This window comes from Podarcis cretensis (assembly GCF_951804945.1).
Source record: "Podarcis cretensis genome assembly, chromosome: 9".
Lineage (NCBI taxonomy): Eukaryota > Metazoa > Chordata > Lepidosauria > Squamata > Lacertidae > Podarcis > Podarcis cretensis.
In genome coordinates, this window is record NC_137178.1 from 36,899,049 (window position 1) to 36,927,043 (window position 27,995).

At 40.7% G+C, this 27,995-nt stretch overlaps 1 protein-coding gene across 2 annotated transcripts; it reads right to left on the bottom strand.

Moving 5' to 3' along the window:
- Positions 1-352: 352 nt before the first annotated feature.
- CLGN (calmegin) lies at positions 353-27,498 on the bottom strand. 2 transcript variants are annotated; one of them, XM_079989496.1, is made up of 15 exons: positions 27,387-27,498; positions 19,914-20,063; positions 16,494-16,567; positions 14,963-15,021; positions 13,611-13,752; positions 13,129-13,210; positions 9,651-9,843; positions 8,123-8,312; positions 7,140-7,253; positions 5,896-6,052; positions 5,268-5,483; positions 4,095-4,214; positions 3,770-3,899; positions 1,732-1,844; positions 353-679 (listed from the first exon to the last, which is right to left on the bottom strand). In XM_079989496.1, exons 2-15 carry the CDS (start codon positions 20,052-20,054, stop codon positions 599-601), a joined length of 1,812 nt encoding a protein of 603 aa, XP_079845622.1. In that variant the 5' UTR covers positions 20,055-20,063; positions 27,387-27,498; the 3' UTR covers positions 353-598. The 2 variants fall into 2 exon arrangements, with proteins under 2 accessions (XP_079845622.1, XP_079845621.1); XM_079989495.1 differs by lacking the exon at positions 27,387-27,498 and adding an exon at positions 25,475-25,513.
- Between the last annotated feature and the right edge of the window lie 497 nt (positions 27,499-27,995).

A 27,995-nucleotide genomic window follows, 5' to 3' on the forward strand; every position in this document is an offset into this window, starting at 1 on the left:
TATTATGACAATGCAGTTCTCTGTAAAACAAAAACAGCAGCAACTGCTAACACAAACTAACATGTGACGCACAAACAGTAGGTTGACATTGCAGTAAAGGAAAAAAAGGTTGATATAAAAAAGAGCCAAAACAGTTCTTGCATTCAGCTCAGCAAAGAGTTGGCAGTCATCTCTTCTTTCAAGGCATCCAAGTGGATGTTGCATCTACTGTTCATGCCTTTTATCTAAAGTGTAATTTGTGCTAAAGCTGGAAAATCCCATTTACATGAGGTTTAAAAAGGGTAATATTTTGAAGCCAAATCATTTCCAAATATTTATTATCTAAACAACGTCAAATAATATTTACAATAAATCAGACATATCACCATTTTTTATTCTATGAAGTAAAGAAAACAGGTAACTTCACAAGTCGGAGCATTTCTTCAGAATAAAGGAAAAGTCTGACAAGATTAAGATGGTCTGGAGAATGGAAACAGAGGAGTCTAAGCTGAGTTCAGTCTTTTGGTTTAAGACTCAACAACTTGCATGCTGTTAGGCAAGTGAAAACTGCATGCCTATGTTCTGTAACCTGGACCTGTCAATACTAGGTGGAAACAAGTTAGTCCTTTCGTACTCTTCTTTTACGCACTGATTTTGCCGGCCCATCACCAGATCCTGTGCTTTCATCTGCTTCTTTCATCTGCAGGGGGTGGGGATGGGGAGAGAGATGCAATCATCTTTCCAAAATATGATATAGTTCATATTCTCTACCCAAACAATGTCTAAACTGTTGAATCCACTGGAGTTAAGCACAATTAAGCTGACTGATTTCAGTGGCTTAAGGGAACTTAATTTTGCTCAGATTCAGGCCCATGTTTGCTTCTCAAAGTACTCAATTTTTAGCTTTTATGTTTGTTCTTTCTTAACATAATAAAATGGGAATACGAACACTTAAGTTTATGGATGCAGTTTCTCTTACAACTTAACACCTATATTCCTAAACATCAGTTTCTTGTAATCAACCAGATTGGGGGGGAAGTTGAAGCTTGCCTCCCAAACTCAATACTACGTATCTGCATGAAAACCTTTCCAAATTGATTTATCTGCTGAGGAACTCCTACATGACTATCCTAGAATGCTTGCACACAAATGCCTTGTGAGGCTAGCTATGGATGCTGGAGTTCATGTTTGAAGCCACTGCCTCAACCCAATTTCTGACCTGATAGAATATGCCATATAGAGATGGTGACCTCCAAATAAGATCAATAGCAAACTGCTTGTATTAAAAAAAAATATATCAAAATTATGAGACTATGACAATTATACAAATACTCAGCAAAACAATTTAGGATGCCTTAAATACAAGGGAAAATATTTGAATTTCAGCACTGAAGTGACAATTAAGATCTCACAAGCCAGAACAATTCTATATTCCACTGTATTATTGTTTTATATTTATTTCAACAATTTATATACTGCTTAACACAGTTTAAAAAACCCAATTAAAATTATCAATGAAATCAGAAAAGTCTAATTTAAATGCCTGCTTAAATAAATTCAAAGTCTTCACCTAGTGCCTGAAGTTCAACAGGGAAGGGGCTTGTGATCTCAGTTGGGAAGGAGTTCCACAAGATTGGAAATAGAATGCCCTGTATTAGTACCGTGGGGGAAAGTTGCCATTATACCCCATGTTTTGACACAGCTGCAACATGGAATAATCTCTGTATATTATCTCATTCTTGGAAAGCTCACCTCATCTTCTTCAGAGCCAGATTTATTTGATTTATTAACTTCTTCCTCCTGACTTCCTTCACCACCTTCATTTTCTTCCTCATAATCTTCTTCATCTTCACCACCTTCATATTCTAAGACACAAGTTGGTTATTCAGTTTAGCTCTCTAAAGGCTAAAATACAGCAATGGCACAGGAGAGCATACTGGTTGGATAAACCCTTAACAATAAGAAGAAACCACAGTGCCTGTGTTGGTGAAGCATGTCAACAAGGGAGCTGCACAGCGCTGCAAATTGTGTATCCATAATGGGCAAGTTATTGGAATAGATCAATGTGAATTCTTAACAAGCACCTAAGTATCTCTCTCATTTTCATGAAGACGTAGGAAAAATGTTGAGTTTAAATTACAATACATTTTCAAATTCAGAATGTTATTGGGTAACATTCTGAATTAACAAAATAATAACAGTAACATTCAGAAAAGCATACAAACACCTTTCCAGCAACATCCAACAGTAGTAGCATATATTCAGAGCACACCCATACCCACTGAAATAGACACTGATTTCAATGGGTCTACTCTGAGTATGACTGAGGTCAGCTATCACCCTTTAGTAAACATTTAGGGATAAATCTCTGTATTGTTGTGGGTTGAAAATACTCCAGTTCTCTCAAGTTGTTCTTGCTGAAATGTTTTACTATTTCTATCCACCACCATTTCCATCTATAGCAAGTAGAAAAAATGTTTTTAATCATAATTTAATGTAGTGAAAGAAAAATAGTATCTTCAAAATATGTAGAAGTTCAACATCTCAATTTCTTTATACAAGATGCTAGAAATTCCAGCATAAAACTTAGAAAGTGATCCAATCATTAAAAGGGAGACAGAAGACAGACCAAATAATCTGTATTGTCCTCCAAGAGTTCCACTCCCATGTTCCCAACACCATGCTCTGTGCATTCACAATTCCATACGTGGGATTGCAAAGAGGTCACAGGAAAGCAAACAAAGAATACTATTTTTCGCTCTATAAGACGCACCAGACCACAAGACACACCTAGTTTTTGGAGGAGGAAAGCAAGAAAAAAAATATTCTGAATCTCTGAAGCCAGAACAGCAAGAGGGATCGCTGCGCAGTGAAAGCAGCGATCCCTCTTGCTGTTCTGGCTTCTGGGATAGCTGTACAGCCTGCATCCGCTCCATAAGACGCACACACATTTCCCCTTACTTTTTAGGAGGGAAAAAGTGAGTCTTATAGAGCAAAAAATACGGTATTTGAGGTTCTGCTTCAGCTGCAGGGTTTCCTTTGCTTGGAACCAGGGGTAGGTACTTGTCATTCATTGCAAAGCCCTCAGTGGAAAAACTCCATTAGTGTCTTAGATGCTGAGAAATATTTAGTCACTAAGATGAAAATCAACATTTATTTTTTACTGAGGATTCTAAAGGTTGTATTAGACATTTCTCAAAATGGGAAGCTAGGGTATAAATGTAACAAAGACAAAAGAAAGAGTCTGTATCAACCCCAGCCAGCATGGCCTATGTTCAGGGATGATGGGAACAGCAGTCCAGCAACACCTGTCTGACTGTCAATTCCCTACCCCAATGTAGTTGTTGACATGCTTTAGCTGACCAATTTAAATATTAGTATGACAAATTGCTATTAAGAGAACAAGCTATCATTCTGCAATTTATAAGTAAGGTAAGCAAAAAATTAAAAAAATGTAAAAAATCAAGCAAAGAGCTAAAATACTCCCAAATGTGAAAATAAATTGTGTCATATGATTAGGGAGAAAAAACACAGAATATTCAATTCCAAGAGTCTGGAATGCAGGAAAGAACTAACTAAGAAAGCAGTTAGCTACAAGACACAACTACACAATTTTGATCTTGCTGAAACAAAAATACACTTATCTTGAGTGCTGTAAAGTATAGGCAGCAATTTCCGGCAGAAAAACAAAGTGCTATGAACTGCATTGTTTTTGTTTTTTTCATTTAGTTACCATTTTTCAGCATTGATCACTACAGTTTTTTAAATAGGTATGGCTAAAATCCCTTACCGTCTTCACCACCATTTTCATTTGGTTTTTCTAGGTCTTCATCTTTCCTTTGTACCTCTTGTTCCAGTCCTCCTTTTGTAAGTGGCTTGGCTATATCGGTTTTTTTGTAGTCCATATCTTCATCTATTTTCTAAAATAGAAGGACAATCATGCAAAAAAAGCTGATAGACCCCTTTTTTTTAACACCCACCCACCATTGAGGCAAGTCTGCCAACTTCATCTTCCCTCTCACCCCAATGGATTTTTTGAGTGAAAAAATATTTGGATAGAAAGCACATTAAGCATCATGCAAAAAATGAGGATATCAGATTAGTTTCTCTTGTACCTTGGATGGCCAGCAGAATAGTACACCCAATCCTATAGGTAGTGCTAATGTCAAGATGTAAATAACCCAAAGCCATGGACGTTCTTCCGCAGCAGTCACCAGCTGACTAAACATACCAGGCTGGATGGAAGAAAAGAAAACACACATTACAGAGCTTGCCAAGTCTTGCCATAAGGTATTTTTCCGAAACAGCATGAATGAAACAGCAACCAAGGAAGGAAACTAACAGGTATGGGGACATAGAGAAAAGAAGCTGTTCAGGGCCCTGAAGATCTGCAAACAGCCCTGAGTAACTACACTGCACTAAGAGCCTTAGCTGGAAGTAGCCAAACTGAATGTCATGTGACTGCTGTAAAACATACCCGCAAACACAGTCAAGGGAGCTAACAGGGAGCACCACATAAGGCAGATAATGGAGCATGCGAGCAGGTTTCTAGCATGGGCATCTTCACAGTTCTATCATGGACTTTTATTAAGTTATTGGGGGTTTTACATTTTTCATACAAACAGTAAATTAAACCACAAAATATTCACAACCATTAAGTGTTAAGGATGACATTATGACTCAACTTTTGAAAATTAGAGTTTTAGGGCTTTCTTTTCTATATTTGACCCTGCCAAAATCCACTATTATGGTTGAAAAGACTCCTTTAAAGTTCTGGCTGGAAATAGAAATAATGACTGACTGCAAAATTACTTTAGTTTAACTCGGGGGGGGGGGGATGTTTTATTGATACAGTGGTACCTTGGGTTAAGAACTTAATTCGTTCTGGAGGTCCGTTCTTAACCTGAAACTGTCCTTAACCTGAAGCACCACTTTAGCTAATGGGGCCTCCCACTGCCGCCACGCCGCCAGAATGGACACCAGTTAATTTGGGAATTTTATTTTCCTTTACTTTCAATAGGAGTGAATTGGACCACTAATATTTTAATAAGTTAAATATAATTTAATGAATTGAGAAGGAGGTAAAGAGATGAAACACCCTGGGACAACTGAACCCATAACCGTTAATAATTTCATTGCATATGAGGTCATTCTGGTTTGTTAAAAATATTTACAAGTATTTCAAACACCTTCAGGTTCACAACAATCCTAATATAGGAAGGTTAAGACAAAAAGCTTTTTTTGCAACACTGTGTATTTGGGCACAACAAAATATAATAAATTCTTACTTCATTAGCACTTGCAACCAATTTTTTAAAGCCCCATCCATCCGCTGCCCATCGATCAGCAACTTCCTTTTCTGAGCAGATGATGAAGTTATCAAAGTAAATCTCAGATGTCATAGACCAAAGCTCTAAGCCAACAGCACCAACAGGAGTCATTTGAAAAGGATGAGAATCTTCAAAATAATCAGGATTAGGGATTTTTTGTGGACTCCATATTCCCTGTAAGAGATAAAATAAAAACATGCCACATTAAAATAGACATTTAATATTAAATAGGCCAGCAAGGCAGGTTGATTCAGTTCTGAAAAATAATTGAAATTTCTTAAATATACCACATCTGTTAAAAACAGGTAACACAGTTAAAAGATTGTGGCCTTCTAAGTGCATAGGGGACTTCCACAGCACGCTTGCTTCCACTGCCATTGGTCATTTGAGTCACTGACTTTAGTTTACAGTTTAAGAAAGGAAAGTATTTCCAGCATCTCTTAAAAAAAAACAACCCTGTTAAGTCTGATTAATGGACAGAGAAAAAACTAAACTAAACACTATTTATACTTATCCAGCAAAAATCAGTAAGATGAAAAGAACGAAGTATTTTATTAATGCACATGTCATGCCTAATAATTATTACCTGATAATTAGGATTCTCTATCATAGGTGGTTTCCATTTTCCTTTATAATTTGGATTGCTCATCATGGGGCGTACCCATGCTCCACAGCCTGGTGCAGTCTCACACTTTGGATTAGGAATCTGTGGAGCTTCCCATTCACCATCCATCTCTTCATCCCTGTACAAATGATCAACACGTCTGTTCAAACTCCTCCTGTAAATTAGTGTATTTTATTCCTATCACCAAACTACTTCTAGCAGCTTAGAAGAAAAAGCATCTCCTAGATTTCAACATAACAAACATTATTTGAAAAATGTGGCTACAGAATAGCAAAACAATCCCTTATATTTTCAGATAGACTGAAATGTGGTTCCCAAGTACAGTGCCAAAGAAAATGCGCTCCTTTCTTGTGGATCTACATCTTGCACCAGTCTACGTCCTGAAAATCAAATGTCATTTCCTAACTGCCAAAAGCTTCAGCTTTTAAGGCACTCATCAACACATTTATTAACCTCCCCAAATACATATGGAGGGTAGGACCCAAACCAATGGATTAAAGTTACAAGAAAGGAAATTCCAATTAAACATCAGGATGAAAGTTCTGATGGTAAGAGTTGTTCAACAGTGGAAGCAGGTAAAATCTATACCTAGTCCCAGATTATCTGTCTAAGAAAAAACTGTGGTCCATGTGAAAATAAGTGACAGTAAGAGCTGTTTGAGAGTGGAACAGATTCCCATGAGAGATGAAGGTTTTTAAGAAGAGGTTGGATGGCCATCTGTCACAGATGTTTTAGTTGAGATTCCTGCATTGCAGAGGGTGGACTAGATCACCCTCAGGGTCCCTTCCAACTCTACAATTCTATGGCTTCTGAACACTCAAACCAGATGTTGCAAACATACTTTTGAGATCCAGGCCTTGAAGTTGCAGACTAGAATTAGCCTCTAATTAGCACACAATCTAGTGAAATAGCACATACTGGTTAGGTTAGGGACAACTGTTTGATGTATTAATATTAACATTTTAACACATTCAGTGTTTAAAAAATTCTATCCCACTTTCGTTTAATCTTCAAGTCAGCTTACATATTATTTAATTTTGAAAATATAAAAACAGTGCAAAGATATAAAACTACTTCATAAACCAAAGCACAGGAGAACAAAACAGCTAATCAAGTCGTGAATAAGAATATCTAGACCTATCAGTCTAATTTGCTACAGAAATCAGAGCCTGTCTAAAGTTTTGCCACAGGCAGAGAAATCTTACCAATCTTCTGGTTTTTCTGCATTAGGATCTGGAATGTATTCTGGTTCATCATCAAGCCAACCTTCAGGTTTAACAGCATCATGATCTTCTATTTTGGGAGGCTCATCTTCATTCCTTTAAAGTACAGACCAACTTTACCAGGAGATGGACAAAATACAGTATGATAGATAAAGCCTAGTAAAGTTCTTCCCAAGCATTTAGATTTAGATTTAGATTTAGATAAATTTATTGTCATTGTCCGTATATACACAGTATACACAACAACGAAAATCAAACACCCAAGACCGGATTCACATACACATTTGCACGTATCTCCAACACTCTCATCCTATTCAGACATAATCTATTAAAACATACATAATCCAGAATATAACACAACCTATTAGAAGCATAGCATAACCTAAAACCTATCTCATTCCTTACTACTCACTGCTTGCTATTTCTTACAACTGGCCCTGAGATCATTGTTTAGTGCAATCAGAGCTCTTGGATAGAAACTATTCAGAAGGCGTGTAGTTCGTGTTTTCATTGTCCTATATCTTCTGCCCGAAGGCAACAGTTCAAAGAGGTTGTGAGCAGGATGGGTGGGATCTCTCAGGATATTGTGTGACTTCTTCAAGCTGCGAGACGTGAAGATCTCATCCAGGGTTGGTAGTTGGAGCCCAATAACATTCTAACTAACTAAAGGGTACATTATTTCAGAGACAAAACCTGTCTATGCTTTTGAGAACTTCAAAATAAAAAGGTAGTTAGGTGAAACGTGACAAAACTAATTCAAATTTACAATACAGAAATACAGAAATATTTTGGGGGTTTCCCTTCTACTTTATGAATGACTCCCCATCAGAATTAGTATTTCAGCTACCAACTTAGCAACTCAAGTATCAATTACATAAAGTCAAAATCAAACCCAAGAAAATTTGCATACCATGTACTTGGTAATAGGAGGGAAAGGGCAAGAGAACAGTGTAGGTTTTCTTTACCAGTCATCTGGCTTGACAGCCTCAGGATCAGGAATTTTAGCTCTCTCATCCCAGTCCTCAGGTTTCCTATCATTGGGATCTTCTATTTCTTTTGGGGGATTCACAGGTGGAACCATATCCTCCAGGAGACTTCCCTTGCCAACCACTGCCTGGTCAATTAGCACTTCAAAAGTGTCATCAGGTTTTAGCACTAAAATATAATAAAATACACATATAATGAAGGTAACATCTGGAGAGCTACATGTTTCTCATCTGTGTACTGCTGGAACCTCTCACAAAATGAACTTCATTTTAAAAGGAATTTCAGTCACTCTAAACTAAACCGTCATCGTATTTGAAGTAAACAATATAGAGAGTTCTTCTGATGTTTTAATATAGGATATAGCTAAAAGTTTTCCCCAAAAGTAGAAGTGAGACTGACTGGAAAGAAGAACTAGAGAAAATGGGATGGCTGTGTGAAGGTAAGCAGTAGGCAGGATTCAGTACGCCATGCCTAGATGCCCCTTTTGCTCTTTATGTCGGGAATAGGGGGATGGCACATATGGAGTCTCAAAAAAAAAAATGCACCATGCAACTACAGGGCAGTTCTGCATGGAGCAGCACCGTTTCTTGGAGAGGACACAGCTTTTATAACACATGCACAGGAACTAATGTTACAAAAAGTCACCATACCACAATTATGCCGTTGACAGCTTGAAAGTACTCGCGAGTAGCTGAACTGGTTTCGCCTATTTAACAAACAGTAATTCTGGCAACTTGTCGAGGGTAAAATTCTGGCTAATTAGCAACCTTAACTGCCACTCGGATTACTGTTCATATGCATTTGCTTCATGCTTCTTTTCCAAACCCTATGGAAGTACAAACTAGTTACAGGACATGGCCGTATGGCTTAATTGTGGGAGAGGGCAAAAGCCTTCAGTAGGAGTGGGTAAGAAGTTGATTCATTCTAAATGAAAATGAATGTGTTGGACCCTAGAACATGCAGGACTTCCTTCCCAAGGTTGATACCTTGATGTAAGTTTAGAATTAAAATAAAAAATATGAAGGCTGCCACTTAAACAAGAGCATTCTTGGTTGTATGTGGATCTCATTTACAAGTCTGTAATAGGCACGTAATTGATAAGATATGACAGTTCAACTGATTAATGTCCTATCCATATTTAAAAATAATTTTTACATGGTTAGAGTAAGTTATCAATTCTGCTTTAATAGCAGAATAAACCTCACTGCTTTCATGACTAAATCAAACTACTGTTAGTATAATGGTTTTAGAAATATCTTGCAATTTCAGCAGTTAGGAATGATGCAAAGAAGTTATAGAAGTTCCCTGATTTGAACTGCTATAAGAATAGTTCCATTTATTATCCAAATCTGCCCCAGTATGCCATGTGACACCCCCTACTTACACCATATGGACTTCCCATAAATGACAGCTTAAAAGCATCTTTAAAATATGGATATACATAACTGGCTTTGTAAAATGTTTTCAGTTCTTATTTTTCTAAACAACTTAAAAATTTAAGAATACCAAGAGTATATAGATGAGTCTTCCTGTCAGTGAAGATTTTTTTCAAGTCCACATCAGGGCGTTTAGCATGTTTTTCTTCGTAGTCTCCAGTTTTAGGATGTTTATGTCTGAAGATAAAATGTAGTTTGTAATCTTCACCACATTTATCTGGCCCAAACATAATTGTGTAAGATGTTCTATCATGGAAGTATTCCTGTAGGATGAAAATGAACACTGTTCTTAGTTTATATAGCAAAAAAGTTTAGCACTCCATTACTTTGGCACTTGGCATGCAGTTTGGTTATTTCCTACTTTGCCATAAATTACTACATATGACATGGAAGAGATATTGCTCTCAGTTATAAACCATGCCTTAGTTCCCTCACAGAACAATACGGAAAAGTATGCACAACAACCAACCAACCAATATTCAGGATTAGATCAAAAGCACTAAACTTTTAGACTATCCAGCATAAAGACTGGCCTTGTATCTCTAAGGTCCTTTTGCAGTTTTCATGTGAAGTTTGGTATTTTATTCTCCCTCTAAGTTACCGTCTCTGGTAGCAGAGGGAAATAAATAGATGTTTAAATGGCTAAAATGTTACACACCTATATGTGTAAATGAGCTCCAAAGCCATTTTAAAGTAGAGAGACACATGATTTTGAAAACAGGGTGGAGAAGGGAAGATGTCAAGTTCCATAATTTTGAGCAGGAGAAGATTTAAGCACTCTTCCACCTCTACTACTTTACTCTAAGGTACACTTTTCCCAAAGCTGCTTCCAATTTAAAATAATGGTATTGAGGCTCAGTTTGTGTACAGTGCATTAGCCGCTGAACTATATCTGTTATGTACGTGGAAGTAACTTTTCATACCAGAGGTTATTTTGCTTTAATTCTCAAAATTTCATCTCCAGACCTCAGTCCGTTTTCTAGACCTGAATGGTGCCCAGAGACAGGCTGCCATTAATGACAATGGTCATGCAGTGAGGACAAGAGGAAAACATTCCAGAGGGGGCAGGGGAGATTTGTTTTACTTACTTATTAAACTAGTAAAAAGCCTCCTCTGATTTGACTGATAATATGCCTCAACATCCACTGGAACTTCCAAATATAATTAACACTGTGACCTTAGGTAGCACATTAAAATAATGTCATCTTATTGAAACACCACCACAATATTTATTATTAGTCATGGAGATGTTGCTTCAATACATGGGGCACAATCAGGCAGACCTTTTCCCATTCCATTCGCTACACAGGAGTTTCCTGCCGCCATCCTCATCCCTTCATCAGCAGCCCTATTGCAAGCAAGGAATTTTGCTTGCAGAACTGCTCTGACATACATAAGGGAATAACTGGGTCTGCTCCTAAAGCTTTAGAACCAGCCATCCAAGCAGCAACTTTAATCCAGCATGAACTCTAACCATTCTGGAACCGCAAGTGCAATTTTTTTCTTGTTCACCAAGGAAAGATTTGAATAACCCAAATCTTCCCTAGGCTTGCACGATTATAAATAATCAAGACAAACATAAGCTGTGTTTTTTTTTTCATTTAAAAAAGTTTTTATTAAAGACTTTCTTGCGTTACAAAAACAAGAAGGAAATGTTAATATATGAGTGGTTTTTTGAAAAAGAATACGTTGCTGCATTTTCAGTCACTAAACAAATTATTATTTTCTCTCTCTACTAATGCTGTTCTAGACCAAGATAAGTAGTGGTGGTTAGTGTATGACTGGAGAGATCCAAGTTCAAAACCACACTTAGGGCTCATCTACACTTCTGCTTGTCTTGCCACTTTTCCCCAGGAAAAGATTTTTTGGCAGATTGACATTGTTGTCTCTCAGTCTATCCTAGCTCATACTGTTGTTGCAAGGCAAAAAAAATGAGGGCAGTAGAACGAAGTAAGCTGTCTTGAGCTTCTTGGGGGAAAGGCAGTTTAAATGCAGTAAAGTAGCCCAACATGTACCTTATTGCCTTTTTTGGTGACAGGCAAGAACCTATTTAATTTTCCAGGCTTTTAAGAAACAAGTTTAGATGATCTTGCTGCTTTTGTGACAGTGGCATTTTAAGTTTGCTAAGCGTTCTTTTAAATATACAATAGTACCTCAGGTTACGAACTTAATTCGTTCCGGAGGTCCGTTCTTAACCCAAAACTGTTCTTAACCTGAGGCACACTTTTGCTAATGGGGTATCCCGCTGCCACTGTGTGGCATGATTTCCGTTCTCATCCTGAGGCAAAGTTCTCAACCCGAAATACTACTTCCGGGTTAGCGGAGTTTGTAACCTGAAGCATTTGTAACACGAGAAACCACTGTATTTCAATTTCAGGCCTCATCCACACTTCCTTTTGTGCTCTGCCTTCTAGGCACAGGTCTGAGATTTCTAGGTCCATCTCTGGGTGGTTTTTTGTTTTGGTCCCACTGCTTTCATGGGAAAACCTGCTGTTTACTGCTGAATCAGAACAAACAGCAACCCAGAGAAATCCCAACTGCCATTTGTTTCAATTCAGCAGTAAACAGTGAGTTTTCCTGGTGAAGTCCATGTGACAAAATAATCCCCATGGACATGGACCTAGAAATCCTGGACCTGCGCCCAGAAAAAGCAGCACAAAAGGACGTGTGGATGAGCCCATAGTCCACATTGTAATTTGTTCTAGGAATAGGGTTGTTGAGCAGTATAAAAATACTGATACATAGTCAATGTTCCAACAAAAGAAATTTATGAAGAGGACCCATCAATACCAGACCAGGTTAATTCACTGAGTGTGCATATACATGTGAACTACTGAATACAGTGGTATCTCTGAATATGAACTTAATTGGTTCCAAAGGTCCATTCATAACTGGAAACCACTCATAACATGAGGCTCACTTTTGCTAATGGCACCTCCTGCTGCGGGCGCGGCGCCAGAGCACAACTTCTGCTCGCATCCTGGGGCAAAGTTCACAAGAAGGAGCACTACTTCTGGGTTAGCGGAGCGCGTAACCCGAAGCATTCGCAAGGGGGACGGTACGTAACACGAGGTACCACTGTATTAGGCACGTCACTTACAAAGATTAAAATATACCTAACCTATTGTTTATGAGCTGGGTATCTTATACCTTAGGAAATCATAGACATAGAATTGTATAGTTGGAAGGGACCCCGAGGGTCATCTATGTCCAACTCCCTGCAATGCAGGAATCTCAACTAGATCATACATGATAGATGGTCATCCAACTGCTGCTTAAAATCTCCAAGGAAGGAGAGTCCAACACTTCTTGTGGGAGTTTGCTCTACTGCTGAACAGTCACTTGCTGTCCCCCTTTTTTTTTTTACATGAACAATACTTTTTTCTCAGACAGATAATCTGGAACTAGGTACAGATATTACCTGTTTCCTTATAAATATTGGGACATATCCAAGCAACAGCTGGTATAAGAACCCAAAAATTTAGGCACTCTCCTTCCCAACACTGAAACATGTCTGATCATACCTCTCTCTCCCAATTACTACATACCAGATTCAAGTCATCAGTTTTGGAAAGAAGTTTAACATATGCACCACCACAATCAATGCCATCTTGAAAATTCACTTCATACCTGCACAACAGAAACACAAGAATAGTCTTCTGGAGACAAGTACTAATTAAAAGTTCACTTAGATACTAGCTTTCAGATACTTCAGCCACTGTGTGCAAAATTCTTAGTTACTCCTCCCCAGTTGTTCCTATGGCTGAGTAATTTTAGTTTTGAAAGTTTGAGAAGCAATTGCTATTATGCTTAAATACTAGGAACTGGGAACCCATGGACTTCCAGATGTTGTTGGATTACAACTCTTATCGTCCCCAACCACTGACCGTGCTGGCTGGGTTTGATAGGAGTTGGAAAGGCAACCTCTGGAGGGGCACAGATTCCCTATTCCTACAAATCAGAATCCTGATTTATTTTTTATTTATTTTTTAAATCACTTTGCAAACCATCCAAGTATGGATATACTTACTGAATAATCAGTGGTTTACTATCAAAAATAAATGGCTGTGTTAGCATAGCAGATATCGCATGATGCTTTGCTACTGATTTCAGCACCAGTCCTCTGTCACCAGGCACTGTGTTTTCCTTTAAAGGTTCTATTTCCCATCTTCCTAAAAGAAATACAGCAAGAGAAGTACAAACAAAACCACAATTATGGTGTATAAGGTATTCCTATGAATTTAGTCCAACTCATTCTTACTAGATATACTTAGTGCTCTGTAGTGTGGATTATTAGAAAAACATTGGCTTGGGATTAACTGTGTACAAACTGCACCGGAATATCTGAGGGAAGAGTTCAGTGAAAGATCACATGCTTTGCATATGAGATTCTAGGTTCATTCCCTGGCACCTCCAAGCAGGGCTCAAAAAGACTCTTGTCTTAAACTCTTAACATAGATAATACTGAGCTAGCTGGACCAATGATCTGACTCAATATAAGGTGATTCCTGTATTTCTTCCCATTACACAGTCAACCACCATTACTATCCCATCCCTACATTATAGCTATCATTAAAAGATCTTAATAAAAGGAAATAAATATAGTTTGGAACTATGATAGTAATTCAAACCATGGCAATTGATTCACCATGATGAATGCTCCATATTTTTTGATTGCTCAAAGTCATTAAAAGAAGAAGAGGAAGAAGAAATGAGGATTACAGTTATTTTACGAATTCCTAATCCTTTCTTCCACTTGCTGGCATCTAGACACACAGTTTTGACAGTCTTCATGCTGCTGACCGAATACTTTTCAAAGGATGGCATGCATATTTTTTCTGTAGCATCATTCTTGTGTAGTCTTGCAAAACATTTATTAAGCTACCAATAGAAAAACTATCTACCTTTTTTGTTTTCAATCTAAGCCCTATGTTAATATTGAGGTAAGAAATTAATGTACACCTAAAATGGCACTATGTGTTCTGTGTTCTAATGCTTAGATCAGGGTGAGGAACTTGTGGCCCTCTAAATACTGTTGGACTACAACACCCACGATCCTCCACCACTGGCTATACTGACTGGAGTCTGACAACATCTGAAGGGCCCTAGGTTTCCCATCTCTAGCTTACAGCAATGGAAAAAAATTGTTTATGCTTCTGGTCAAAAGTAAGTGTCATCTAAAAATATATAGATGCTAATAGCTACATGAAATGAGATATACAGAAAAGAATCTGTGTGTTTTTTCAGTCTGATAGTTTGAAATATTAAATGGAAAAGATAATATATTTACTAAAAATAGAAAACTCTGAAAGCAGAAATGAGAAAATCGAAGAGAATTTATACCAGTCACTCACGTATCAAAACAGAAAGCTTTAGTCTTACCATCATATTTAGCAATATCTTCATCTGTATCCTCCTTTTTGGTTTGAGACAGAACCCACCTGTTAAGACAGAAGTATGATCAGATCATACCAAGTTTCTGTAGTGCAAGGTAAAGGTAAAGGTAAAGGTACCCCTGCCCGTACGGGCCAGTCTTGACAGACTCTGGGGTTGTGCGCCCATCTCACTTAAGAGGCCAGGGGCCAGCGCTGTCCGGAGACACTTCCGGGTCACGTGGCCAGCGTGACATCGCTGCTCTGGCCAGAGCCAGAGCCAGAGCCAGAGCTGCGCACGGAAACGCCGTTTACCTTCCTTTGGTAAGCGGTCCCTATTTATCTACTTGCACCCGGAGGTGCTTGCGAACTGCTAGGTTGGCAGGCACTGGGACCGAGCAGCGGGAGCGCACCCCGCCGCAGGGATTCGAACCGCCGACCTTTCGATCGGCAAGCCCTAGGCGCTGAGGCTTTAACCCACAGCGCCACCTGCGTCCCTCTGTAGTGCAAAGGGTTTGCTTAATTGGTAATTAGTTTAATGTTTCAGTTAAATAGTATGCCAATTTTGAGTAAGGGTGTCACTGGGATTTTGAGTAGAGCTGACACTTGATAAAAGAAATTTTAGGCCTGGTTTACAAATTCAGCAGAATGAGGCGATAGGATCCCAAGGCAATAAAAGCTTCATATCACTTCAGACTGCAGGTGGGGAAGGATTCCATTTCTGAATGCTCTTTCATGTAAAAGATTGCTTGCAAGTAAGAAAACTAGCATGTCAGAGAGGGACGAACCTTCCAGCTACCTTTGTCTACTCCTCTCCCTCAACTGATCTCTACTAGCAGCCATTCCATCTGGCTGGAGCAGAGAGATGAGAAAGCAAGGCCCATTCAACTGGCACAACTGAGAGACCAGCTGCCTTTTGGCTTCTCTTCTCCCTGAACTATTTCCATTCAAGCTGGTCATTATAGTAACTATGCAACCTCAAGAACTGAATTTCTAGTTTTCTTCTTAACTCCCATATTTTATGTCACTTCTTTTAGATTTAAGACTGCTGGGGGAAGAACAGTCTCATTTTGTGCAAAGACAGAATGCATCTAAGAAGGCTCCCTCTTTCCACTTATTTGTAAATGTTTGGATTAAAATAGTTAATTTTAAAAATCCAATTTGGGATACTTTTTTATTAGATTGCAAATGGATTTACCAATTTAATAAATTTATCTACTAATACTGCAATCCTAATTTACTCTTTGAAAAGTTTTATCTTTAAATAAAAGTATTTACTAAAATTGAACATTTATTTCTCTTTTCAGGAAGTAATAACACTTAACAGTTTACATCAAATATGGCATACTATACTAATGAGTTTATCATATTTCTATAAGTAGTATTTAGCATCACCTCCCAACAGATTAAAGCACCAGCCCAAATAATGAAATCTGAATAGGTATTCCTACATGCGACCAATTACAACAAGCTAAGCTTTCCAGCTTTTGTCTTTAATTAATCATACTGCATGGACTTAATGCTTCCTTTGAAATGCTTACCCAGATAGCACTGCATCATCAAAAGTTTCAGTAAAATAAACTTCTCCAGTAGGCTCTGGCGTCTTGTATTCAACCTACCAAATATTTATAAAAATACATTCAAAATCTGAATAGTCACATTCAAGTAAAATGCACTGAGTTTTAAATCAATTAAATATTTTTATATTTATTGCATTAATTTAAAATAGCTAACCCATGTGTTATAGAATGAGTTTTCATAATCAGCCAAACCCATAAGATGCACAAAACAAACAAGAAGGTTTTGAGTGTCCAAGAGTTGCTAAATTCTGATCTGCAGAAGCAAAACTTCTGATGTACAATAGCTTGTGGAATTAAGTCTTTCAAAAGCAGGTATGTGCTAATAATACGTCCATCTGAAAAATTGTTCTGCAAATTTGCATCCAAAAGTTACTACCTAATAAACTGTTTTACTCACCTATATTTAGCTCGTAAAATGGGGTTAAAAGTAAAGGTAAAGGACCCCTGACAGATAAGTCCAGTCATGACCGACTCTGTTGTTTCGGGGCTCATCTCGCTTTACTGGCCAAGGGAGCAAATGTTTGTCCGCAGACAGTTTTTCCGGGTCATGTGGCCAGCACAGCTAAGCTGCTTCTGATGAAACCAGAGCAGCGCATGGAAACGCTGTTTACCTTCCCACAGGAGCGGTACCTATTTATCTACTTGCACTTTGACGTGCTTTCGAACTACTAGGTTGGCAGGAGCTGGTACCGAGCAATGGGAGCTCACCTGCCGACCTTCCAATCGGCAAGCCCTAGGCTCAGTGGTTTAGACCACAGCACCACCCACGTCCCAAAATAATAATAATAATAATATTAATAATAATAATAATAATAATAATAATAATAATAATAATAATTTATTATTTGTACCCCGCCCATCTGGCTGGGTTACCCCAGTCACTCTGGGCGGCTTCCATAGAAACCAAAAATACACTAAAATATCACAGATTAAAAACTTCCCTCAACAGGGCTGCCTTAAGATGTCTTCTGAATGTCAGGTAGTTATTTATCGCTTTGACATCTGATGGGAGGGCGTTCCACAGGGCGGGCGCCACTACCGAGAAGGCCCTCTGCCTGGTTCCCTGTAGCTTTGCTTCTCACAGTGAGGGAACCGCCAGAAGGCCCTCGGCACTGGACCTCAGCGTCTGGGCAGAACGATGGGGGTGGAGACGCTCCTTCAGGTATACTGGGCCGAGGCCATTTAGGGCTTTAAAGGTCAACACCAGCACTTTGAATTGTGCTCGGAAACGTACTGGGAGCCAATGTAGGTCTTTCAAGACTGGTGTTATGTGGTCTCGGTGGCTGCCCCCAGTCACCAGTCTAGCTGCCGCATTCTGGATTAGTTGTAGTTTCCAAGTCACTTTCAAAGGTAGCCCCACGTAGAGCGCATTGCAGTAGTCCAAGCAGGAGATAACTAGAGCATGCACCACTCTGGCGAGACAGTCCGCGGGCAGGTAGGGTCTCAGCCTGCGCACCAGGTGGAGTTGGTAGACAGCTGCCCTGGATACAGAATTGACCTGCACCTCCATGGACAGCTGTGAGTACAAAATGACTCCCAGGCTGCACACCTGGTCCTTCAGGGGCACAGTTACCCTATTCAGGACCAGGGAGTCCTCCACACCAGCCCGCCCCCTGTCCCTCCAAAACAGTACTTCTGTCTTGTCAGGATTCAACTTCAATCCATTAGCCGCCATCCATCCTCCAACCGCCTCCAGGCACTCACACAGGACCTTTAACGCCTTCACTGGTTCTGATTTGAAAGAGAGGTAGAGCTGGGTATCATCTGCATATTGATGTACACCCAGTCCAAACCCCCTGATGATCTCTCCCAGCGGCTTCATATAGATGTTAAAAAGCATGGGGGAGAGGACGGAACCCTGAGGCACCCCACAAGTGAGGGCCCAGGGGTCTGAACACTCATCCCCCACCACCACTTTCTGAACACGGCCCAGGAGGAAGAAGCGAAACCACTGTATAACAGTGCCCCCAGCTCCCAGCCCCTCTAGACGGTCCAGAAGGATGTTATGGTCGATTGTATCAAAGGCCGCTGAGAGATCCATCAGAACTAGAAAACAACTCTCACCTTTGTCCCTCGCTCGCCGGAGATCATCAACCAGCGTGACCAAGGCAGTTTCAGTCCCATGATGAGGCCTGAAATAGGCTTATGAATAATAAAAAAGGAGAATGGCAGAAAATTTCAGGCTAGAAAACACAGAAGACTGGCATCAAAGGAGTGGATTCCCCACCAGTCTGCATGGTTTTTATGCTAGATGAGTAGGATCCACATCCTGCAAGGAACCCACATTGGGCTATTGGAAGAGGGATAAAATGCTCCATGCCCCTGCCAGAAACTCACTTGGCTTCTATGCTTGGTAGGAAGAAAGTGCCTTCCTCCATGTACAGCCCAGCAATGCAATGCAATGAAGCGCAAGAGAAAGGGCCAAGAGTTTTGTCTCTCTTCTGGCAGTCTGCTCATTCACTTAAGTACAGTTCCTATTTGTCTTTGGAGACCACATCAGTGGTTAAAAACAAGGCAGCATTATACAATAGATATAAGTACATTTTACATTAAACTTTCTTCAAATGCATTGATGAGCTTCTGGATTCTTCACTCAGAATGGTTAAGGTATGCAGTTAATGGGTTAATTCTCATGAGTCAGCAGAGATTACTCATCCCCCACAATGCACCTTGTGACCTTATTATCTGTAAAACTGCCAGACTTCAGAACTCATAGAACTCTATTGGTTGCAGAACTTTGCATGGACTTGGTTGTGGACTGTAACACAGCAAGCACTTTGAAGCAAAGAACCCTCTCTGGGCTCAGAGAGAAAAGACTACTTGTAACATCTGTAAATAGTTTGTGTATGTATAGTGGTGAATGCTGGTGTTGGCCTAGTAAAGACAGCTCTGCTAAACGTGTTTTCTGTGGTGAGCTTAATCACTTAACTAAGTTTCCACAGCACATACACCCCAAACCCCAACAATAACCAAGTTTCTGAATACTATAAATATTATGAACTATGACTATTGGAAATTATGAGCCAGAGAGAGTATAAACAAACAGGAAATCTCTAGAGAAAGCTCCCCCCCTACCCCTATGTGAAGGGCACCACACCACACTATGGATTACGCAATGCATGAGCAGTTATACTGTATTCGTTTTCTCCAGAACTCATGCTCAAGTACAAAAAAATGACAGATTGGATGTGGCTTCTCCTCAAAAGTTGGAATGACTTTATGAGCTTCATCACTTTTGTCAGCAAGCCCACTTGGTGCTATTCATATCAGTGTGAATGAGCAGGTTTTCCATTTCAGATCTCCAAAACTCACCAAGAGCTTTTTTGCTTCTCAACAAAAGAAGCAAAAAATGATAAGTTCTTCTTTAAGATGGAATCTTACCTCTAGAGATGAGCTGCCTTTGTCAACATTAGTATCTTCTGAATTCTTGTCAAAACCTTCAACTTCTGAATCTTCAGATTCTGCACTTACTGAACTTAACAGCAAGACACTGAAACACAGCCAATCCCACTGGAATTGCATCCTGGCTACCTGTAAAAGAGAAATGCAAATGGCGAAAGATTTATACGATCTGAGAAGCCAGAGTACAAAATTGCAAAGACATTCATTCTGTCATTTCTACTAGTCAACTATCTACTAAATGAAATTAATATAAATGGTAAAATGGAAGGCAGCTTGCTCATAACACCTGGAATAGAACTGCAAATATGGAAGAAAAATAATTCAAAGCCACAAGCTGGTGTTAAAAACAGACTAAGGCAGTTGCACTTTAGTAATGATAATTTGAATCACACCAATTCCAGCAGAACTAAGGCTGCTGTTCTAATACTTGTAGTAGGAGTAAGAGCCATTGAATTCAACAGAACTTACTTCTTATTATTTGATGTATACAAATATACTGCTTACATGCCAAAATGGCTTTTAAGCATGTTAAAAGTATAAAATCAATTATAAAATATATACACATAATTAAAATACACAATAAACATCTATCCAAACATCAAAAACAACTATAATTAAAAGATACAAGTAAACAAACTACAGGCAACTCTGTTTGTGTGTGTTTGCCAAGCGTGTAACCGACACACATGCCATTTTCAGCCCTGGAAAAGGGTGGAACAGGGTGGGCTTATGTATGCCCCACCAATGTGTGTGATATCCCGAAACACAGCCACTGTGCAAACAGGAATCTGCCTGTAGCTAAAAAGCATAACAATTAGAGCAATTAAAATACAATGATGACACCAAGAAGTTCAAGTTCATAGAATCATAGAATCATAGAGTTGGAAGAGACCACAAGGGCCATCGAGTCCAACCTCCTGCCAAGCAGGGAACACCATTAGAGCACTCCTGACATATGGTTGTCAAGCCTCTGCTTAAAGACCTCCAAAGAAGGAGACTCCACCACACTCCTTGGCAGCAAATTCCACTGTCGAACAGCTCTTACTGTCAGGAAGTTCTTCCTAATGACTCCACCACACTCCTTGGCAGCAAATTCCACTGTCGAACAGCTCTTACTGTCAGGAAGTTCTTCCTAATGTTTAGGTGGAATCTTCTTTCTTGTAGTTTGGAGCCATTGCTCCGTGTCCGCTTCTCTGGAGCAGCAGAAAACAACCTTTCTCCCTCCTTTATGTGACATCCTTTTATATATTTGAACATGGCTATCATATCACCCCTTAACCTCCTCTTCTCCAGGCTAAACATGCCCAGCTCCCTTAGCCGTTCCTCATAAGGCATCGTTTCCAGGCCTTTGACCATTTTGGTTGCCCTCCTCTGGACACGTTCCAGTTTGTCCGTGTCCTTCTTGAACTGTGGTGCCCAGAACTGGACACAGTACTCCAGGTGAGGTCTGACCAGAGCAGAATACAGTGGCACTATTACTCCCCTTGATCTAGATGCTATACTCCTATTGATGCAGCCCAGAATTGCATTGGATTTTTTAGCTGCCGCGTCACACTGTTGGCTCATGTCAAGTTTGTGGTCAACCAAGACTCCTAGATCCTTTTCACATGTACTGCTCTCAAGCCAGGTGCCACCCATCTTGTATTTGTGCCTCTCATTTTTTTTGCCCAAGTGCAATACTTTACATTTCTCCCTGTTAAAATTCATCTTGTTTGTTTTGGCCCAGTTCTCTAATCTGTCAAGGTCGTTTTGAAGTGTGATCCTGTCCTCTGGGGTGTTAGCCACCCCTCCCAGTTTGGTGTCATCTGCAAATTTGATCAGGATGCCCTTGAGTCCATCATCCAAGTCGTTGATAAAGATGTTGAATAAGACCGGGCCCAAGACAGAACTCTGTGGCACCCCACTAGTCACTCTTCTCCAGGATGAAGAGGAACCATTGATGAGCACCCTTTGGGTTTGGTCAGACAGCCAGTTACAAATCCACTGAGTGGTAGCATAGTCAAGTCCGCATTTTACCAGCTTCTTTACAAGAATATCATGGGGCACCTTGTCAAATGCCTTGCTGAAATCAAGGTAGGCTACATCTACTGCGTTCCCTTCATCTACCAGGCTTGTAATTCTGTCAAAAAACGAGATCAGGTTAGTCTGACATGAGTTATTTTTCAGAAATCCATGCTGACTATTGGTGATCACAGTATTCCTTTCTAGGTGCTCACAGACTGTTTGCTTAATGATCTGCTCCAGAATCTTCCCTGGTATAGATCTCAGACTGACTGGGTGGTAATTATTTGGGTCCTCTCTTTTCCCCTTTTTGAAAATAGGAACAACATTTGCCCTCCTCCAGTCTGCCGGGACTTCGCCTGTTCTCCAGGAATTCTCAAAGATGACTGCCAGTGGTTCTGAGATCACATCTGCCAGTTCTTTTAATACTCTTGGATGCAGTTCATCTGGCCCTGGAGACTTGAATACATCTAGACTAGCCAAGTATTCTTGTACTATCTCCTTATTTATTCTGGGCTGTGTTTCCTCTGCTGAATCATTTGCTCCAAATTCTTCAGGTCGGGCATTGTTTTCTTTATCGGAGAAGACTGAGGCAAAGAAGGCATTGAGGAGTTCAGCCCTTTCTGTGTCCCCTGTTTGCATTTCACCATCTTCTCCTCTGAGTGACCCCACTGTTTCTTTGTTCTTCCTTTTGCTACGGACATACCCATAAAAGCCTTTTTTGTTGCTTTTAACCTCTCTAGCAAGCCTGAGTTCATTCTGTGCTTTAGCTTTTCTGACTTTGTGTCTACACGTGCTGGCTATTTGTTTGAATTCCTCTTTGGTGGTTTCCCCCCTTTTCCATTTTTTGTACACATCCTTTTTTAATCTTAACTCAGTTAAAAGTTCTTTAGATAGCCACCCTGGCTTCTTTAGGCACCTTCCATGTTTCCGTCTCATTGGTATTGCCTGAAGTTGTGCTTTTACTATCTCCCTCTTAACAAACTCCCAGCCATCATGAACTCCCTTTCAAGAGAATGCTTCTCTAAACAGGTGTGTCTTCAAAGAATGCCAATACTGATGGGGATCCTTGTATTCTGCAAGGAAGGTGTTCAAAAACTGGGACCAACAGTGAAAAAGGCCATTTCCATGCTACCACTGGCCAATAATTATAATCTCATGGCAAAACTAACTGGATTTAATTTCCTCTCTAGGCAGTAGAAGGGAGGATTTTTTTCAGCTCACTAGTCTAGAGTTGTTTAGGGGTTTATATGCAAGAAGCAGGATCTTGATGCTCATTCAGTAGAGTAGACATGATTAGAATTATGCTACAAACATAACCTTCTTAGACTGGATCAGCCCAATGTTTGCTGTAGCATTCACAGTATATTGGTTTACATTTCTTCTTCAGAAAAAATACCATTTTACACGCTTATTTCAGTTACTTATTGGAACAACAATCCATCAAAATGATACAACATATGGCATACTAATATGCTACAGTTAGCTTTCTATTTGAGAACCTTCGTCTCCTTTTTTTTTGGTTTTTAATCTCTCTGGTGCTGCCTTTTTCTTTGCATGGAAAAAATTGCTCTCTAGCTTTGGGCATAGCATACCAATCGTATCCTTCAAAGATCCACGTTACATGCATAGGCCACAAATGCATATCAAGCCCAGCCCATACATGCCAGAACAGTGTAATCACTAACATGCATCACTTGCACAAAAACACGGAAGCCAAAGAAAGAGCTAGATGCAGCAAATAACTTTTTGTAGCTTTTAATTCAGACATTGGCAGAAATAGTTTTGCTTGCTAGCTTGCTTGGCAGGGGGTTGGACTCGATGGCCCTTGTGGTCTCTTCCAACTCTATGATTCTATGATTGTACTTCCTGGCATTTTAGAAAAAAACTTCAACATTTTGGTCTGGTAAAGACATAACTGGGAAGATTAAGCAAAGCAAGGCTTATAGCAGCCTTGGGAAGTATCTATGTATGATTGATGAACTGGTTAGCAATTGAAAGCTAAAAATATGCAAAGACCATTAAAAATAGTCTAGCAGCTCAGGAGAAGAACTCTTAAGTTGTCATAACTGTGAACCATGGAAGATTTTATGAAAGATTTTACCTATGAAAAAGTTTTATACTCCACCCTTCAATATTATTGCTCCCAGGGTGGCAAACAATAATCAAGTAAGATAAATAAAACATAATTAAACCAACAATAAAAATCAGCAAGGGAGTAGAAGAAAAATCAAAAGCAGCAGAATAAAAGCTAAAAGCTTAGTCACGTTTTTCAAAGGCCTGCAGGGAGCAGGGTATGTATTTGCACAGTGATGAAAAAACATTCCAGGACAAGGCATTCAAGAGTCAAGCACCACCACAAAAAAGAACTCCCCCATACCATTCACTGGCCTCACCTGTGAGAATGGGGACATCTAAAGAAATGCCACCTAAGATATCTTTGTGTGCAACAGTTCACACTGAAGAAGGCATCCCTTCCTCAATGTGTCACCCACATTGGCCTGCTATTATTATTATTATTATTATTATTATTATTATTATTATCATCGGAGGTGCCAGCATGGGCTGAATTCAGGGTGAACACAACTTAGGGGGATATTCAAGTAAGCAGAATCACTGAAATTAGTGTACTTAAGTTAGTCATGTCCATTAGCTTCAGTGAATCTACAGCCCTCCTGCGGCGCAATGTGTCAGCGCAGCTGGCTGTTAATCAGAAAGTTGGTGGGTCAAACCCACCGAGGGTTGGCTGTGGGCAGAATTACTGCACTGTAGGGGTTTGACTAGATGACTCTTCGGGTCCCTTCCAACTCTAGGATTCTAGGATTCCATTATTCTATACTCCAAGCAGGACTAGTGTTGAATATTATAACCCTTAATTGCTTGGGTAAGAATCCAATAACAGAGTAACAAGCAAATGGAACTGGATCAACCCAGCATGAGGGCAGTTGAGACTAGGTACTTCAATTGTCAGATTTTGCTTTCCATTAAGGATAACAGAAGTGCCAAATGAAAGAAATGGGATGCAATCAACTGGGGGGAAATCTTACCCAAAACTTAAGTGAAACCAACATGGCACCGACAAGAGAGAAGCCTCCCTGTTCATTTTCAGTGGGGCTTGCCAGGAGCATTTCCCAAAGGATTGGACCCACTTTTCACTAGAACCCCACTGGATCAGACAAAAGGCCCATCTTGCACACAATTAGGTCTCCCACAGTGGCCAACCTGATACCAAAGGAAGCCCACAAGGATAGGCATGCAATGGCCCTCTCCCACTGTCCTACCCAGGACTGATATTCAGAAGAATGGTGCTTCTGATCCGGGAGGTAGTTTATATGACTAGCATGCCTGAGAATACCATTTGGACTTTTGTCTAATTCAAGTATCAGAATGCCTTGGGAAAGTCCTAATCAATATTAAAACCCAAATTCATACTCCAAGGTCAAGTTTTCAGAATCCCCTGACATTTTTCATAACTGCTATTTTTGTGTGGCTCTATGCTGTAATTTTATAAAAACCTAGGATAACTACTATAGTGATACCTGATCAGTATGCCAGATCTTCATAAATAAAATGGGTATCCTGCAACAAAATAGCAGCGTGGAACATTCCTGTTCACAATTCCAGCTAGCCAACCATGCCTTCTTCCCATATACTATATTCTGTTTCCCCTCTTCTATGGTCAGCAAACATTTCATGCTCACTGAGCATGGTCAGTCCTCATTGGGCTCATTTTTGGATTTCTCTTAAGTACCGTATTTTTTGCTCTATAAGACTCACCTTTTCCCTCCTAAAAAGTAAGGGGAAATGTGTGTGCGTCTTATGGAGCAAATGCAGGCTGTGCAGCTATCCCAGAAGCCAGAACAGCAAGAGGGATTGCTGCTTTCACTGCGCAGCGATCCCTCTTGCTGTTCTGGCTTCTGAGATTCAGAATATTTTTTTTCTTGTTTTCCTCCTCCAAAAACTAGCTGCATCTTGTGGTCTGGTGCGTCTTATAGAGCGAAAAATACGGTATTTTCCTTAAGGCTTTTTGTACTTCTGCAAATCTTGGGGCTTCCCCAAGTCTGCCAATAATTCATTGTACAAGTGATGCTCTTTGGGCTCCTCCAGATGACCTGTTTAGTCACTATTCACCACAATTTGATTGTACAAAGCTTATACATGTTTTCTCTATATTTGGTCTTTATTGAGCATTCATTCTTATTTGTTTACAAGGTTTGTCATAAGTCAATGAGCATTCATCTCAATTTGCTTGCAGGGTGCTGTTGACACATCTTCCAAATAAATAATTCATTCATCTCACACTTTACGTTCCTAACTGTAAAAACTTCTTTTTTAGTGCATTTGCTGCAGTATCGTGACAGCATTTTAATCCGCTTCAATTGCACCAACCTAAAAATATGGCATGTGCTTGAATTCTTCCTGCAAAATATTGACAGTTGGGAGGCACACTCTGGCTACACAAGAATAGACTGTCCAAAGAAGAGAGTTCACCATCAGTAAATATATGGTGTGTGTGTATAATATATTCCTACCCTTCCAGAAAGGAGCTCAGGAAAACACATCACAATATTTCTGAGATATATAGGTTAGGCTAGCAGCGTGTGACTGGGCCAAGGTCATAGAGTGAGCTTCTTGAGGAGTCATTTAAACCCTGGTCCCAGTCCAACACAAAGAACAATGCAACATTCTGGCTCCAAACCAACACTGACCCACCACAGGCTTAATCGTCACAGTGCATCTCTCCAGTGCCCCAGAGCAGGTCTGCCATCTGTGGGACCTGCTGCCACCATTTGTTTAGGATCCACCATTTGTTTAAGACTTCTTGGCTGCTTGATGATACCAAACAAACAAGTAGAAATGAGGCGCTGAAGCTACAATTAGCAACAATTTCACCCGCTTCAGGCAGGTAATTATGGAGACCTCGGGTCGTCCTGGCTGCGAAGCCTCCGCTGATGCTGCTATTGCAGCAGCAAGCAGCTGCCTCCGCCGCCACCCGGGCGTCCTTCTCCTCGGCTACCAAAGGCTTAATTGGTGTTGATCTCTGCGTCTCCCCCCAGAGGGCCCGTCCCCAACGGAGGCAGCGCTGCCGCCGGGAGAAGGGGCGACTCCGCACCGCCCTGCGGCCATGGGGCTGACGGGGATGCGAGACGAGGCCGAGCGGAAAGATGCCTCCTCCTCCTCCCACCTCTCTCCCCGCGAAAGAGAGCACAGCCGCCTCGCGCCGAAGCCTCGCAGCCTTCAAACGCCAACGGCAGAATAACGGCTGAGCCCGAAGGCGGAGGGATGGGGGGGGGGAGAGAAGGATGGAGGAAGCCGCTTCTGCGAAGGGCTTTCTGAAGAAACCCGCACCCGCCCTCCCGCCGCTCGCGGGGCCCTCGGCAACGCGCGGAACCGTAAGCAGGTCGCCCGCGCCCCATCTACGACCCCCTGGAAAGGCCACGCAGCCGTTACCGTCCGCGAAGCACGGTCCCGTCAGAATCTCTCCCCAGCAAAAAGCCCGGCCGCCTGCCAGAGCGCATCACCTCAACTGCCGCGCGCGCATGCGCCGCTCGCCCCGAACCAGAAGGCATCGAAGAAGCAGGTGCTTCGACGCGCGACGCGCCGCCGCCGCCGCCACCGCGACCAATCGCGAGCCGGCGCTCGGATGGTTCGAAGCCAATCGCGGCGGAGGGTTTCATTCCCGGCAGCGCTAACCCGAGAGCGGATCAGCTCGCCGCTCTTTGCTTAGAGAACGCAACACGTGTGGCCTCCTCCAATCACAGCTCTCGTCATTCCCCTTGTTTAGGGAAGGGTCCTGATGAAGCGCCTGCTCTGTGCCAATCGCAGCTCTTGCTAGAAAGAGCTGGTGTCTCTTGAAACGTGTGATGTAGTGAAAGATCAGTGTGGGAACGCATGATGCTAGGGCAATTTTCAGAGGGAGTCTTATTATTATATGCCTGTTAATATCTGCCATTATTATATGTCTATTGTAGCAAAACAACAAAGAATTTTGGGACACCTTAAAGGCTAACATATATTATGTCATACCTGGACTGTTCATCTGTTCTGTCAGCCTACCTA